Source organism: Cyprinus carpio, chromosome B13, assembly GCF_018340385.1.
Source record: "Cyprinus carpio isolate SPL01 chromosome B13, ASM1834038v1, whole genome shotgun sequence".
NCBI lineage: Eukaryota > Metazoa > Chordata > Actinopteri > Cypriniformes > Cyprinidae > Cyprinus > Cyprinus carpio.
In genome coordinates this window covers 15749236-15766219 of record NC_056609.1, presented here as the reverse complement: position 1 = coordinate 15766219, position 16984 = coordinate 15749236, and the positions used below count along the sequence as shown (strand labels likewise).

The 16984-nt window shown below is 37.8% G+C and overlaps 1 protein-coding gene across 3 annotated transcripts in view; it reads left to right on the top strand.

Annotated features, from left to right (window-relative positions):
* The first annotated feature begins 814 nt into the window (after positions 1-814).
* The window catches only part of LOC109100441, a 32660-nt gene continuing 16490 nt past the window's right edge, over positions 815-16984 (top strand). The window contains exons 1-5 of one of the 3 annotated variants that reach the window (XM_042736841.1): positions 815-1083; positions 6670-9048; positions 9127-9244; positions 10944-11475; positions 12070-12525. In XM_042736841.1, the coding sequence (XP_042592775.1) occupies positions 6823-9048; positions 9127-9244; positions 10944-11475; positions 12070-12525 (3332 nt within the window). In that variant the 5' untranslated portion in view covers positions 815-1083; positions 6670-6822. Of the gene's footprint in view, positions 1084-3808; positions 4019-5227; positions 6148-6669; positions 9049-9126; positions 9245-10943; positions 11476-12069; positions 12526-16984 lie in introns of those variants that run through there. The other 2 variants (XM_042736839.1, XM_042736840.1) reach the window with 2 other exon arrangements.

Here is a 16984-nt window from a genome sequence, read left to right as displayed (position 1 = left end):
CTACACCTATCATGGTAATGGAAAATATCTCATTTGTCAGGACTCAAATGAAAAGCCACTAGCAGTAAGGAAAACTATCCAAAAACTTGGAGTTCGGGTAGATATCCAGAAAGGGAATGTGTCTTTCTATGATGGCGATACGCTGGCTTTGCTCCACTCATTCTGTGTTGAGTTTTCTGGCCCAGTTTATCCCATCTTCAATCCCTGTATTGACATAAATGGCCAGAATAGTCAGCCTCTTGCCATTGTACATCTAAGAAACAAAAATATTCCTCAAAACCCCTCACAAATTGCTTGAATCCATCAATTTTCCAGTTACAGTGCTTAAATAATAAATTAATCATTCTGTTGTGTGTCTGTTTTATATGATTGAGTTTGGTGTAGTTATCACAAGAAATATAGGATTTAATACTTTAAATAACCCATTGTGCTCTGAGAGTTTTAAAACTGACAAGTAAGAAAGAGGTGCAAATAGTTTTTAACTAATGAACACAAATAAAATGTAATAAAGAACTTTGCCCTTTTTTACTTGAAAAGAATAGTTCACCTTGAAAATTGCGTCATCAATAATTAATGTGTTGTCCACATACTGTGAAAGTCCGCTTTCATTGACTTTCATTCTATGAATAAAAACTGTTATTTTAAGAAAGTGATACATGTTTTGAATGCGAATTTTCATTTTTGACTGAACTATCCCTTTACCTAGGCATTACATTTCAATTCAAACTGTCAAAGTAACTGCAAGATTTTTAGACACATACAGAGATATAATTAGGCCATAGATTATAGATTAGTTTTGTATTTTGTTCCTGGAAACCCATGTTTATCTAGCTTTAGAAGCTAGAAAGCACTTTTTTACAAAGTTGTAGTCCACCTTAAGCTCAGATGGGCCTCCTGCAAGTGCTCTGTGAATCTGATATGGGCACTCCCTAAAGACACGGACAAGTGTTCTGACTGCTTTGTCTGCTGTAGGAGTTTTTCTAATTACAGCGGAGCTGTCCACTTCAGCACCACAAACGCACAACGAAAACATGAAGCCTCAAATGCGATTGCTGCATTTGCACCTCTTCATGGACCCATCAGGTATGTCAACTTGCTTGTCCCTCTGTTTTTTTCACTAACTCGCTAAGAAGTAGGCATAGCAAGCCTCTTGAGAGTGTGGCATACATGTTATTTCTTTTCTGAATTTTATTGCAGGCCTCCTTCAAATGGTATTGTTTATTGATTCTAAGCTTCTTGTGCTTGTTGGTTTTGACTTGCAATAGAAACTACTAGTGGAGACATTTGCTTTTAGTGGTTGCAGAAAATACATGTATAGTGTATTATGAATGTATAATTGAACCCATGTGCTTTAATTTTTAATCATAGATCTGTTGTATACCCTAGACGTCCATTGTAGTTATCAGTCACCTTAGAAGCTAATGTCTAAGATCTGTCAGTCTGAGTAAAGTATTCTCTCCGAAGCTCTCAGATAACATAGTAGGTAATGCAGGACAGCACTACCCAGTGCCCAGTGTCTCTCTGTGTATGCGGGAGGTCAGCCGAGTTGTTCAGTATTTGTACAGCATGCAATAATGCCTAAACTCGTACTCTTAAACTACTTTCACATTATGTACAGTAAAAAAAAACAATTTTCACTCTGAAATCGCTAGTACATTTCGTATATAATTACAAAGAAATGGCATTGAATTAAACGTGAAATTTTGAAGTAGAAACACTGAAATACAGTAGTATTGGAGTAAAACATACTCCAATCATCTTTTTATTTAAACTTCTAAAAATATTTTTTAACAGTATAATGTGCCTTATTACTTTAAAAAAAAAATTATAGTAATAGATGTAAATATTAGATATGTCAATAGATTTTGTAAACATCAAAATCCAAAGTCCACATTAAAAAACGGGTCCAAAATTAAATTTTAAATTTAATGCTACTTTAATAATAAAAATACAAAGATTAACTTTCACTAGTGGCTCAGACTTTGGGACCACAGTGTTTGTAATCCTAACCCTTACCTACAATATATTTTAACATACATATACAAATTACCTACAGTTTTTTGACATAAAAGTAGTTTATATAGTCTCTATTAGTATGAGGTTATAAAAATGTTGAGCATGATTACTTGATTAATGATTATACAATATTAAAAAATGTAATAACGTGATGTCAGCTACTCAAATACTGTATCTAGTATACTGTATCTTTTTATTCTAAATATCTCTCCTAATATTTTATTTAATAGAAAACAGTCTTGTGCTTTAATTCGATTTTCATCTGTTGGTGCCTTAGGTCATAGTACAGTAAAATCACAGCCTTTATAGGCATGCACAAAACATAGTGCAATACATGCTGAAAACAGTAGTCAATGCTGTCAATTTTTTTAATGCAATGGCCAATCAGAGGCATTAAAGTAAAAATCCGCTCAATGCTCAATTTTTTTTTTTTTTTTTGTCTAATACTGAGTTCTACGCACTTACAAATCCTCTCATTATAACAAACAAAGCAGAAACAAAGCATTGATAGAAGTATGTCAAAATGCGAGTATTCACATAAACACCATCAATGTAAGCACCGTTCTCTGTTCTTCACTCATTCACTCACTCATATACACACACAGAGACAGAACTTTGGAGAGGATTTATGCTTCTCAGGGGGTAACTCAACCTCACAGTGAAAGCCATGCACTATTAATTCCATATTTCGACTTATTTTTTATTGTTTGCATATTTGTTTGTTTTTAGTTAGGAGACCTAATAAAAGTAACTATTATTGAAATGTTATTGAAAACTTTTTCTTTTTTAATTTTTTTTTAACTAGGTTCTTTTGAAAAAATGAAACCAAAAATGAAAAAACAAACAAAACAACAACAACAAAAAACTCTATGGTCAAAATTTTTTTTTGCCCGCAACTGATTTAAAGGGATATTCCACCCAAAAATGAAAATTGCCATAATTTCTATGTCATTCCAGACTTGTATTTCTTTCTTTTGTGGAACGCACAAAAAAGATATATATATATATTTTGGGAAATTTTTTTTAACAGTTTTCTTCCGTATCTGAAAAAACATTGGGAACCGAACAACATTGGAAGACATTTTTAAAAATACATTATTTTGTAATTCAACAACAACAAAAAAAATTAAATAAAATAAAACCACACATTTTAAACAACAGCATAAGCCAGCAAATAAAGTAAAAAAAGAAAACAAGAAGTTAAATTTTTTTCATGCTGTAATGCATTCTGGGAACAGAAAGCACCAACCTAGTGCTGTTTACAGTTACAGATAATCTAGCAAAGAGTTTACACTATAATGCAAGCACAGCTAATCATTACAGTTCTGTGGCATCACAGTCATCTCCTGTTCACTATGAAGTATAATTGAATTAGGCTGTAGAACTGTTGTAAAAAATTACAGTAAAACAACAGCAGCTAGTATCATTAATATAGTATAAATTCACAAAAGTGTCTGCTGAGACTCAGGGCTGTTTCAGTTCAGGTCACTAGTTGTAATCCCAGTGGCCTTTTCTCAACCCCTGCTACTGTATAAGTCTTATTTACAAAGGGCTTTCCCTCTGGCTAGTCCCCCCTCTGCAGAGTGAGCTGAACCTTTTGCCATCTGTCACTCTGTTACTGTGAAATGCAGTACTTCACAGAACAGACAGAGAGCTGGCGCACCTGATTGGCTTATTTCTAGAATGAGGTGGGTCTTAAGAACATGAGTGACAGGTTGAGTGCAGGAAGTCCTGTATGGCTAAGACAGGTTTTCAGTGTGGAGGGGGGAAGTGGCGTTGGAGAAGACGCACTAAGTCGTGTGGGCGGCGTAAATCCAGTATACGTGAGCCAGTAAAGCAGCCCAGAGCTGTTTTTATTTTCTGTGGAGAAGAGAGGGAGACACAGAGACTTCATACACATGAATAGCAATTTTTTCTGAAGACTCTGAAGGAGGGAATTTACAGCGTTCCCACTGCTGCAGTGTAGCGGATGGGAAGGAGCGGTTGAGAGGGGAGTTAACAGGTAAAGGGAGGGGTTTGACTGTAATTGGTTTCTATGTGGCTGTTCATGTAACAGTTACAGGAGTGAGGACAGGAGGAGGGGTTGGAGGAATCCTATTAGCTGCAGAGGAAAAGTAGGTCTGCTTAATAGAAAGTAGATATATTAAATGTATGCGTTTGAACAACTTTCCTTAACTAATTTTGTCATTTTCAGTGATTAAAGAATAAATAAATAGTCAACCAATGATTTAAATTACTGGGTAAGTCAAAATAATTACTAAACATGTTGGGTGTGCTTGGCAATGAATGAAAGTGAGTAGGATTTATAATATATATAATAATATAAAAATAATATAAAAACTTAAAATTACACCATATACCTCTTCACACTCTTTGGGAGAATTAAAGATATGAAAGCTCAATTGTTTTTTCCCCCCTTAATTAAAATAAAACTGTAGGTTTAATCTCAAAGATTTGTGCAGTAGTTGCAAAGCAGAACTAATTAGTACTTACTGTATCATGAAAATGATCAAATTTGTGGGTTAAAAAGCAACAACTTGGTAACACTTAAGATTAGGGAACACTATTAACTAGCTGCTTATTAGTAGCATGTTGGCTGTTTATTAGTACTTTTTAGAACATATTAATGACTTATTCTGCATGACCATATTCCAGATCCCTTAACCCTATCCACCTTATTTTTCAACGTGGAAGTAAGCAGTTTTCTGTGAATGTTCGAGACTTCCGGTTCATTAGCCGCTGTAGGGAAATAACATGAATAATAACAAAGTGCAGTAAATGGTAAAACTGTTTGCACTACAAACCAGTGTGTTCATGATTAAGATAATAGATTTAATTAATGGTAAGATACACCAATTTGCAATATCAAGCAGCAAAACGAGCCATTTTGTACAGCTAAATATAGCTGGAAGCGGATGACACCGAAAGTCAGACACAGTTAATTTACAAATGGCCGTACCCACTCTTACAGGAAAAAATAAGGTGGATACCCAATACCTAAACATAATTACTACAACAACTTGTCAATCAATAAGCAGCAAATTAGTGAAAACTTTTAGTTAATAGTGAATATGTGTCCCCTAATCTAAACTGTTACCAAAAACTTTTGTTTTTATTATTTTAAAAATATATTAAAGTAGTACTATAAACAAGGTAATAGTCTTTCAGCATCTACATATATTTGTAGCTAATTATAGCTAATTTCTAACAAACATCTGACAGTATTTTGTCATGAATGTGGTGTGTTCTTTCAGTTAAGGAATTTGATCCAACGGGTTAATTAAAGGGGGATCAATTTCAAGTTGTTACAGGTTACACTGGAACATGTAAAACAGGTAAACTTACTAGGCATACAGTATAGTCAATACATTACAACTAAAGCACTGCAGGAAGACTGCAGTAAGTAAAGGCTTTGAATGTGAAAATCTGTTATTCACATCCAAACGCTCTGCATCTGGGCTGCAATTATGAGCTGAGAGTTATGTGAAGTATTTGTCGCCCTACCTGTCTGTGTAGTTTGACTCTGTGGCATTATTAGTGTCTGGTTTGTAAATGTGATGCATAGCATTATTCAAGGATTTGTATGTGTGTGTATGTTAGAGAAACAGAGAAAAGAGGCCTAGAGAACATCCATACATGTAAATAAATACGTGTGTGTGATCTCTGAGGGAAAACTATGTACTATCCTTCCCTGCCTCCTCCCCCATAACTGCAGTGGTGGTCATGATGCTGAGTGCGTACGACTCAGTCAATTGAGCTCAATACCTGGCACACATCCAAACGCAGCCACACTTCCCCACTCACACAAGAGCTGACAGAACACAAGCAGCTGTGTGAGACTAGCATGTGAGAGGTTAGACTGGCTTATGAGCATCAAAGAGAGCGAAGCCTCGAAGGCATTTTGTAATGATCAGCTTTGTTTCTCTTCTGAGCTATTGGGATATGCAGTAGGTTTACTTCATTTAACGTGAGCTGACTTTGAGGTTTTGTAAAGGGGATTGCAGTCTAATGCAGCCATTCTGAATGCATTACAGGACAAAGATATATATGGGGTTCTGTGTGTATGGTCACAAGGATATGTTATGTTTTGGATGCCGGTCCCAGCTAACCTAACCAGCAAGGGTTTCCTCGGTAAGGATGTTGACTATGCTAGTTAATATGTACTTGACTATGCAAGAGAAGTACTTATTAGTATCTCTGTTTAGGTAATAATATTATACCTTACTATACCTCTGAGAGAGCTACAGTAGATTTTAGTTACCACTATGTATGTAATATGAAGAGGGAGTGAGGCAGAGATTGCCAGTGCTTACGTATGTGGAGTTTGCTTTAGATTCTTTAATTAGCATGTCACACATTTAGATCCTCTTGCCCTCAGTAAACACACTCAGCTGGTTTTGGAGGAGTACAGTATAAACAAGAGGAACCAAGGTGGTTAGTTCTCTTAACACAAGATTTTTTTGGTTTAGAGTTATTTTTAATAAATATTGACTTAAATGAGAGTTCAAAAAACTGTAGACTTATAACATATTGCTAGTGTTAATGTTAGAGTGAGTTATACTGGTCATTGTACTCATGTCATACTGAACCTGTTCTAAAATATGTTTATGTAATGTTAAAGTTGAAATACATCTTCTTGTTTGTCTCTTATAGGTGATTTTGAGAATGAAATTGGAGTCCATCCAAGCTCTCAGATGTGATTGGCAACAAACTTCTAGAGTATACAAGATGACCAGTGCGATTAATCAATTACAGACAACAGGTGTTGTGCTATAGGACTGATCTGCAGGTTGCTTTTGGTCGGTTATGTCTCAGTCGGGTAAAATCCTCCACCTGTATGTAGAGGTGAGATCTGTCACTGATGAAGAAGGAAAAGACCTGGGAGATGTGGAAAAAACAGACTCCCTCATGTTAACAGCACCAGACATCCTTCAGTCATCGCAGTATGGTGGCCCTAATGCACCACATGGCCGGACGTCCCCACGTGGAGTCCTGCATAAAGGTGGAAGCAGCACCCAGAGCTTGGCCTCTAGTAAATCAACATCTAGACACTCTGTAAGTTTTCAGCTACATCCAGGACATGGCTCAGACCAACCAGTGACCCAACACCAGAGAAGTTTACCTTCTAGTGAGATAAACCAGTTATTGTCTGCCCTTCAGACAGATCCCGCTGGAAATACTTGTCATTTGGTGTGTGCTCCTTCTGAACATGACCTCTTCTTGGGGAGGGAACATCACTTGTCAGGACGGTTTACTGCCCCACCTACTCCCAGTGGAACTCGTAAAGCTTTCAGCCCAACTAAGATGAAGGGAGGAGATGAAGGGAGGCGATCTTTTGCCACTTTCAGTTACATTGAAAAAGCTACAATTAAATCAGTAGAGGGTCAGTATAGCTCTTTGTGCCAAAGTGAGCCTCAGAATCCTTTCAACAGAAACATGGAGGAAAAAGCTACCCCTCTCCACCTCAGGAAAAGGCTCAGTGACCCAGTGTGGTTCAACAGCTTGGAGTCCATGAACAACTGTAATTCAAAACAGCTTAGTCAAGGTTTAGGAAACTCACATATGGGTACCCCCAGCTTTAGGAGGGCGACTCTAGACTCCATTGCCAGAGAAGCTACCCATCGAGCATTGGAGGAATTCGGTTCCCCACAACTAAGGCAAAAACTGGCAGGCAACTGTCCTGATAGAAGTCATAATGTCAGGACAGGAGAGCAGCGCCGCTGTCGGTCTTGGTCTGGATCACCAGTGATACCATGCAGTTCTAGAACCCTGCCCACTAAAGCAACAATAATGGACCATGAGAGGAATAGTCAGTTTTATAGAATTCCCAGGAGCCCTGCTACAGACCAACTGTCTAACCATGCCAAACAAGCTTACTTTAATATGTCACACTCAAACGCAAACACTCAGGAGGTCTCAAACCAAAGAGTGCAAGGGTGTAGGTATCGCCCAAATTTACCATCCGGTAAGCCTACAGCTATTCAACACGAACTACCAGCTATGATTGTAACTCAACCATCAAGCTATCAACAAATCAGTCATTCCATGATTGATAGTCCACGGCAAGCCCACAGAGTTAATTTCAACCTGGCCAACTTCAAAAATAAGGTAGAAGAAGGAGCTGACCAACTTAGTGGAATGTGCAGCGCATCCCCAGCCACAAGTCCCGAGATGGCTCGTAAACTAGCTGAAGAAGCCACCAAATTTTCCATACTTATGGAAGCCAGGAGGTCTCCATCCCCAACCTCATCATCAACAGACACAGTAAGGTCTGACAGTTCCCAGTTGGGACATTCAAGAGAGCCTCAGCTCTATGCTAGCTTCCAGGGCCCTGGAACTCACCCTAACTGCAATCTTCCTGTTCAGGAGCACAAATGGAAACAAGAGTCTATCAAGACTGTTCACCACTCTGTTCAAACAACCCCTCTTTTGCCCCACATTGGAAGTACATCTCCGGCAGCTCCAGCGAGGTTGAACCGATCAGATGTAATATCATCCTCTCCCATAAGAGACCCTCGGATAGAGAGAACACAGTTGGTTGGGAAGGACAGCCCGACATTGCATCGGCATCTGCCTTCCCAGTACACAAGGGACAATCATACACCTAGCTATGAGCGTAGGCGATATGGTACACTCAGAGGTCACAAAGACAGCCCAGATAGCAGCAGGACACCTTTCACAAGGCCTAACCTAGAGACACCAAGCTGGACCACTCAGCAAAAGCATGGGACAGAGGAATGCTTAGCCAGAGAAAATGAAAACTTGAGGGAGATGGACAGTCATAAGAGGAATAGTCCAACAACACCAGTCTCCCAAGAAAACCATTGTAGGGTCTCAGTGCAGAATAATGAGATGAAAGCTGACATTAGGACTAACAAGGAGTGGAGTGGTACAGCATCACAGAGCTCCAGTGGGGTCACAGGCAGCCTTATAGAGAGCACTCTACATGAGAAAGATTGCATAACCTCAGAGACATCTAGCAAAACCAGCCAGAAGAGCCCTGACTCTGGAAACACAGGCATACCGATCTTGGTACACATCTTTAGGTTCATCCCATGCATTGATTCACTGTTTGATTTTGCTGTCTGATAACTCAGTTTTTGTTTGTAGTCTGAAAGTGGACCGTTTTCACTGAGGCCTTCCTTGCACTCACAGAAGACTGCTCGTGCCAAATGGGAGTTCCTGTTTGGGTCCCACAACGATCAACAAGATCAACATGAAACAAAAGGTGAAAACATTTCTTAGAAATTACCAACTCAGATTTCCAGTAGCCAGTTTTCAGAAATGTCATCCTTATTTATTTCATTTGCCTTTCCTTGTGAACAAGCTGTGAACAATGCCTCATAATGAATGCTTAATCCAATTATGTAACAAGCCTCAACCCCAGAGCATGACATAAGGATTGGTCTTTTCTGTTAAAATTTGCTCTTTGTTTTTTTTATTTTTTTTATTGCTTCTAAATGTGTTATACTTTCTCTTTACTTAAATTTACCTTTTAATGGAATTATGTTTCAGCTTTGCTAGATTTTAGCTGTGGTTTTATGTTGTTGTGTATACATTTCTTAAAAATTCCGGTAGCCTTCAGATGGGTTATTTTTAGGTTCATTGAGTTCTGAATTCTTTACTGTGTGTAGGTGTTTTCAGTTCACTGATGTCAAAGAGAGAGGTTAGAAGAGAATGAGTCACTTGAATTATTCTTGAAAAATACTTGTTTGAGGTGGTTATTTCTTTCACTTACCTTGACATTCATACAGTTTGCAAATACCTTTATCCAAAACAATTTCAGGCTATACTTTTTTTAATCAGTATATGAATTTCTTGGGTATCAATCTCTTTTCCTAGGCATACATAGTGCCATACTCAAACAATTGACCTATCGGTAAGCCCCTCCCCTCGAATGCAGATGAGCCAATGGCAGTCGAGTATTAGTTGCACCAGGAGCCGAACTGGGACATCTTTAGGTTTCAGCGCCATAGAGAAACACTGGAAGATCCAAAACTTTCATCGGTTTGATGGTGTTTATGCTACGAAAATGGAAAAACAATCTAACAGCCATACTAATAACACAAAATCCAGTTAAACTGAGAGGATGGGCAATAGAATTTGTTTTATTTCATTTCCTAAACCCAAACAAAACAGAGCAAAATGTCCCTAAGCATTCAACCCCAATCCCAATGAAGACAAAAAATGGTAATTTTCTGGTTGTCATACTCTCATTAAGTTACAATGAGTTAAACGCTTTTAAGTTAAAAGCAGAACGTTAATATCATCATCTCGTTTCAGCAAGGTATATCTGGCTAAATCCAGCCAACATTAGAGTTAGTGAGTCAATGCTATTACAAACCTAAATAGCGAACTGTTCTCAAATCATGTACAGTGTAAGTCAAAAACACATAAACGAAGGTCTACATTTCAGTGCCTCTCCATATTAAACTGATAAATGTACATTAAATTAATCATACCCTAGGATTCAAGAAAAGTGTTGATCTTGCATGTTGTCATCCGCGATCGTGACGACCTTAATATGAGACTTCTCCCCCTTGCATTGTGATCTGTAAACCCTTGCTTCGAGTTACCCACCATATTTATTTAAAAATCTTTTATATATCCCTCCATGGAATATTTAATTGTCACTTGAATGGTGGCCTTTCTGTGTCCAAAGTTGTTCAAAAACATCTTGAGACAAGGTTTTCACACTGACAGCCGTCATTGTGAGGCAGTGAGAAGCTCTGTATGTTTGTCCGAGGGAGCAACAGTAACTAAGGGGGGCAGGGCTTACCGATAGGTCAGTTGTTAATTTAATAACGTCTTTATTTGTAAGCCCATTTAGATAATAACTTCTGCAAATAGAATTAAAATGTGGCCAAAACAATTTACTGTTTACTGTAAACCAAGAGTTCTCAATCCTTTGGTATTCCACATTCCAGGCTCCTCCACTGCACCCTCCAGTGGTTGTTCCAGTGAGTCTCCAACACGCATTCCACCCTTGTCTACCCCCATAAGGCCTATAACAACACACTCAAGACACTGTAAATCAACTGGCTCTTCGAAATCCCCATGCCACAATGTACAGCAAGTCGACGTGGAGTTGATAAACCATCATCCCACAGTGGGGTCCTCTAAGAAGGCAGGCATCATCAAACCTAATGTCAAATATTCAGAGACAGACATAGATGCGGTGCCCCTGCGCTGTTACAGGGAAACAGACCTTGATGAGGTGATGCTGGCAGAACAGGAGGAGGTGGACTCTGCATTTGGCAGCAACCGCAGTGTGCTGGGCACCTCAGGCACCAGCAGCAGCAGCCCCCTGGAGGGAGTGCTATGCCCACACACAGATGGAGAGGAGGAGCTGCAAGATGAAGAGGTGGTGAGCTGGGCCAGTGTGAGGATGCAAGGTGACAAAAAGAGGCAAAATGCCACACCTGAGGGAGATGAAGTGTTTAGTCGACTGCTGAGAGGGTGAGTGTAGAATAGATAACAATTAAGCACCATTGTGAATTCACACACATATCCACTATCCACAATCCACATCCACATCCCAGTGAATGCAACAGAGGACTTCCACTTGACCAAAAGAACAACAAAATGAGCAAGAGCTGATAACTTTAAGATATCTGTTGAAGATTCCTCCATTTTGAAGACTTTGGGGTAAATTAGAGCGGGTCTGTATTCTTGGGAACGCCCAGGAGGGCAGTAATGGCGTGCAAGGAGGTCAGAAGTTTTGAGAAAAATACTGTAGTATAAATGTACATATACAGTATAACTATCCGTATAGACTAATTACAGTTATTTTATTCTGTTGACACCTATCTTTTCAGTAGTTTCTCTTTATGTATTTTTATGGTGGGTAGAAAAATAGTGGCAACTTAAAGTGTCAACTTAAAAAAAAAATTCTTTTCAGATAATATTTTACAATTTAATTATTAACCATTTCAATTAAAACTAAATTACCCAAAATAACCACCCATACAAACACATATATTACAAATCATTTTAAATGAGGCAGACGAACCACTCATAGGAACACAGATATGACTTATGTTTCTCTTGTAGTCCCCCAGATTGCCAGCCTGACAGCCACATGGCTTTGAAGTCTCCAATCTCTGTCACCAGCCCCTGCCGAATCTCATCAGATGGTTTGGACTCTTTCAGCAGACACTTTGAGAGCATTATGGAGTCACACCGTGCTAAGGGCACCTCTTACAGCAGCCTGGATAGTGAAGACATCACACCTAGTGGCCCGCCGGTCTTCACGTTTGACTTTCCGACTCTCACTCCTGAGATACAGAGTCAGATCAGTGAAAGTGCCAAGCAGATCATCGAACTGAACTTTGCTCCTCTGACGTCCCCCGAACCACCAGCTGTGTCTGATCCCACAGAGTGTGTGGCCTCCCAGGACCTGTATAGGAAGGACCAGAGCGGTGTCTATGAAGAAGAGAGTCCATTCTGCAGTGAATCCTGCTCTGATCAAGCCCGCAGGCCTGATTCTGACACAGATGCTGCCATAAGGTCAGTTGCGGTCTGGGTATATTTTCCATTAATATCTCATCACTGCATGTTAACAGATATGTTAGTGTAGTGTAAACACCCCCAATCCCCCTGGTGAAATTGACACTCGGAAGAATAATAGTAATTATACACATTAGAAAAGGAACAGCTGGCAGAGCAGACACATGCACACACAAAGACAAACTCATTCCTGCTGTAATTGCTCTCAAAATGCAAACAGCTGTTTTGATGACAGATGGTACCTATAGCTCTATGTAATTTGGTCATTTTGACATATTTGAGTAACCAGTTGTTCACTGAAAATAGTTTTAATGGGCTTTCTGAAGATTTGTTTACAAAAAAAGAATCTACAGTTGAGTATTTACCACTAGAGAGCAGTGCTGAGCAATGTGATTGTACTGAGATGCCAGCTCACTGTCTTCTATCTGTTTTGGCTTTGAATGAGCTTCAGATACATTTTCTCTCACAGATGCCATTGATGAATGTAATGTGAATAGTTTTAAATCAGAGAAATTGTTTTGATCAACTGTATGTAGCAAGCAGTCATATAAGGATGAAGTTCCTAACTAAATAAGTTCTCATGACTGCATAAGATCCTTCCGGTGCTGTAACTGACCCTAAATCTCAGGGTCAGATTTGAGTTTAGGCCTATAATCTCTTGCTACTCCTTCCTGTCTGCTGTCAGAATAAATCAGAGTGTAGATCTGAGTCTATGGGATTATTTTTGTGCCAATAAAAATGTATGTATTTTCACTAAACTTATTAAAATAGAAATAGAAACTGTATAAAATGTCTTTAAATTCTTAAAAAAAAAAAAAAAAAAAAAAAAAAAAATTGCAGGCAAAATCTTTGGTTTCATTTAATACACTGCATGTTTTGCTAACTGTTTTCTCCTCTTTCTTTAGCTGATATGTACTTACAAATGCACTTACAGAGTTTTCATTTACGCTTCTAAAATATATTTTACGCTTTTGAAGTTTTCATTTATGCTTATAAAGTTTTCATTTGCCATTCTGGCACAAATCTCTCGTGGGGGCAAGGAGTGATGTGTTCTCATTAGCTACTACTGTAAGTTTTTGATTGACATATTCTTGACCTGGAAATGAAAGCGTCAGTGTGCATGTGGGTCTGTTAGAAGCTCTCTGTTTCATTATAGTAATATAAAATTAGGAGTTTTTTTAAAATCTGTATTTATCTGCTGCTACTACTCTGATGACTTAAGCTTTTAGGAGTGTGATTGATCAAATGCGAAAGAAAGTGAAGGTGTATTGAGGTTTAATTAGAAGTATTATACTGAAAATATTGTATAATGTCCAATGTTCTCAAAGGATATTTGCTTATTTCTTATGATTATTTTCTATTGTAGGGTCTAATTAGATTGTGCTGTTACAATTGAAAGATAATACTATCATATATGTGTGTGTGTGTGTGTGTGTGTTGTTTTCAGACGTCAAGAAAGTCTCACTCCAACAAGGCTATCAAGGCTGACAACCCTTGCCATAATGCATGTTCACTTTCACAATTAATGATCACCTTATTCTAAAGAATTCAAACAATATAAAAATTACATTTTACATGCTATTTTTTTTGCAGGTTCAATGAAAATTTATTTAGTTTAAATTTTTTTTTTTTTTTAATAAATTTCTTGAAAAGTTGCACTCATTTTTAAGGGCACAAAAATAATCTCATACGAGTCTACACTTGCAAATATCATCAGCATTTTTATCTTGTTTTTCAAAAAAAAATTGAAACCTCCTTAAAAACATTGAATTTAAAATGATTGGAATAACTTTGAAGAAAATTAATGAAAAGATAATAAGACTTGCTGTATAAATCTTACATTAATTTCTTTATCACCAGATTGTTTTTTTTTTCTTCTGTATGCAAAATAAATTTAGATTTATGTTGGATTTCTTATTTTTTTTAAATGGAGGGAAAACAGATTGTCAATTTATCTTGATTTAAATATTTTTTTATAGTGCAAATGGTAGAAAATATATGCATTTGACCTTTGAAAACATGGTAAGAGTTGTGTGACAACAGCAGTGTTTTACAGTGTTTTGTAACTTTAAGACTGGAATTTTTAATGTGGCATAAGATTTACAGTAAGGAACATTGTCTGGATGTTTTATCTGAGTTTTACTGTGGTTATTAAGAGGGTCTGAAAGCCGACACTGTCTGCTTTGATACCTGGCTCATCTGCTACATTCCTTCTCCTGCCATGGGGCCAGATAGAACTGGAGCTTTGCCAGGCACGCTCAGTCTCCATGGTAAGAGCAGATTAACTTAGAGAGCAGGGCTGTACAGTATAAGTCCATTATTTTATTTAAAAGGCCACTGATATTGAAGAAGCACACATAATTCTGGCCTTTATTTTTTTTATAGATCTATACATATTAATCATTTTTAATGAGACAAACTTTGTATTCAGAACCATGTTGAGACTGATAGAGTTTAATGGGAGGGACGCAAGTAACAAGGCAAGACAAAGAGAGGAAGAGAGGGTTGGAAAGAGGGGAAAAGGGGGAGTAAACTGTTGTGAAAGGAAATACAGACCATATCCACCAGCGAAAAATAGCTCAGCTGACAAGAGAGGAACACGCATTCACATCCACAAACAGGCAAGCATAAGGCAGGAACAGCCAGCGGAACGAGAAAGAACGAGAGAAAATAAAACAGATGAACAGCTGTATCAAGCCTCTGACTTCGCTATGGGCCCGAGAAGAGCTTGTAAAAGTTTGGAGTAGGATAAAAAAATCAGCAACACGGCAACTAGAGACTTTAATGAGAGTTCAAGGGACTTGCAGAAGGAGAGGGTCAGATTTCTTCTAAAGCCTCCTCAGGCTAGTTCTGGACAAAAGGAGGTTCAGGGAAGGTTAGAGAATGTGGAAGGCTGGATGCTGTGTTTATAAGCGAGCTCCTGTCAGCTGGCTCTGTAAGGTGTGAAGGGGCAGGGCTAAGGTGATGGCTCATTATGTGCTCTGCTGGGGGGGTGGGGCCTTGGAGGATAATTACATGTATGCCCCCCACCCTGCCATATACCGGTGAGTAGAAAAATGTAGACTTCTTTTTAACTTATTGTCTCTATCAGTGTTATTATAGTATCACTGAGCTACTATTATTGTTTTTATTTTTACTTTTTAAGTTTGACTTATTGTGCTTTTGTTATTTTTGTTAGCACTAGTTTTATTAACAATTTATTTTATTATTGTCATTATTAAAATGTTTGTGTAGTGTTTATTTTAGGGCTTTTTTCAGTTTTAGTATTAGTTATCTAATCTCAAGTTGAATACCTAAGCCGCAATTCACAGTTTATCACACTATTAAACACAGTATTCAAGGTTTTTATCCCTCCAATTAAAATTTGTTGTTCAGGGGAATTAAAACATGTATGTTTTAGTCAGTTTAGTTTCAAAAAATATTTCAATAACAAAAACGAGTTAGTTAGTTACCTGATGGTGAATAGATGCTTGCTGAAGAAAAATTGTAACTGTACACTCTTTTAAGCATGGTTTATTATTTCCAGCATTTCAGCCAAACAAGTAGCCTTTGTCAAGGTATGAATTTTTCTCCGTTTAATTTCGTCCTCTAACCTCCTGCATAACAAAAAAGTGTGTGTTTGTTTTGCTACTGTATCAAATAGATCTGGGTGTCAAACTCAGTTTCTGGAGGGCCGGAGCCCTGCATAGTTTAGATTCAACCCTAATTAAACACACCTGATCCAACTAATCAAGTCTTTCAGGCTTATTTGAAAGCTGCATGGTATGTGTGTTGGAGCAGGGTTGGAACAAAACTATGCAGGGCTCCGGCCCTCCAGGAACTGAGTTTGACACCCCTGAAATAGATGCTCGCTAACAGAAATCATGTTAGTTTGAGGATTTAACCATAGTAACATTCAACACAGTAACATGGCATCATAATCTGACAGAGCATTGACAAAACATAAGTACTATCACTTCATTGTTGCTTAAAATATTACAAATATATCACAATTATATTTATCTCGCATTGTGCAAGACCATCCTCAACACATTGTGAAACACATTTCAACAAATTTCTTTAAAAACATCAACTCATTTATTGTCCATTACATGAATATATGGACATATAGTCCATATATTTTTCCATTATGTGTTTTCATAACCAGTCAAGACCTAAAATTCTAGTGCAACTCGATGTCACGTTAATATCATATCCTTGGTATGTGATACTCTAATGCTTATCAAGTCATGCAAAAAATGTTTAAATTATGCAGTCTTTTTCCTCCTTTGGTATGTAAATCTTGTCATCCAACGTTAAAGAGAGGTGTGTTAAAAGTTTTTCACAAAGCACTGGAATGTTGTAAAGCCTCAGCACATGTGAGGTGATTGTTTGCCCATATACCTCCCTGTATTCACCTCACCAATAATAGTGAGTGGGTGTGAACATGTCCACTAAGAAGCATTTATTCATATAATGT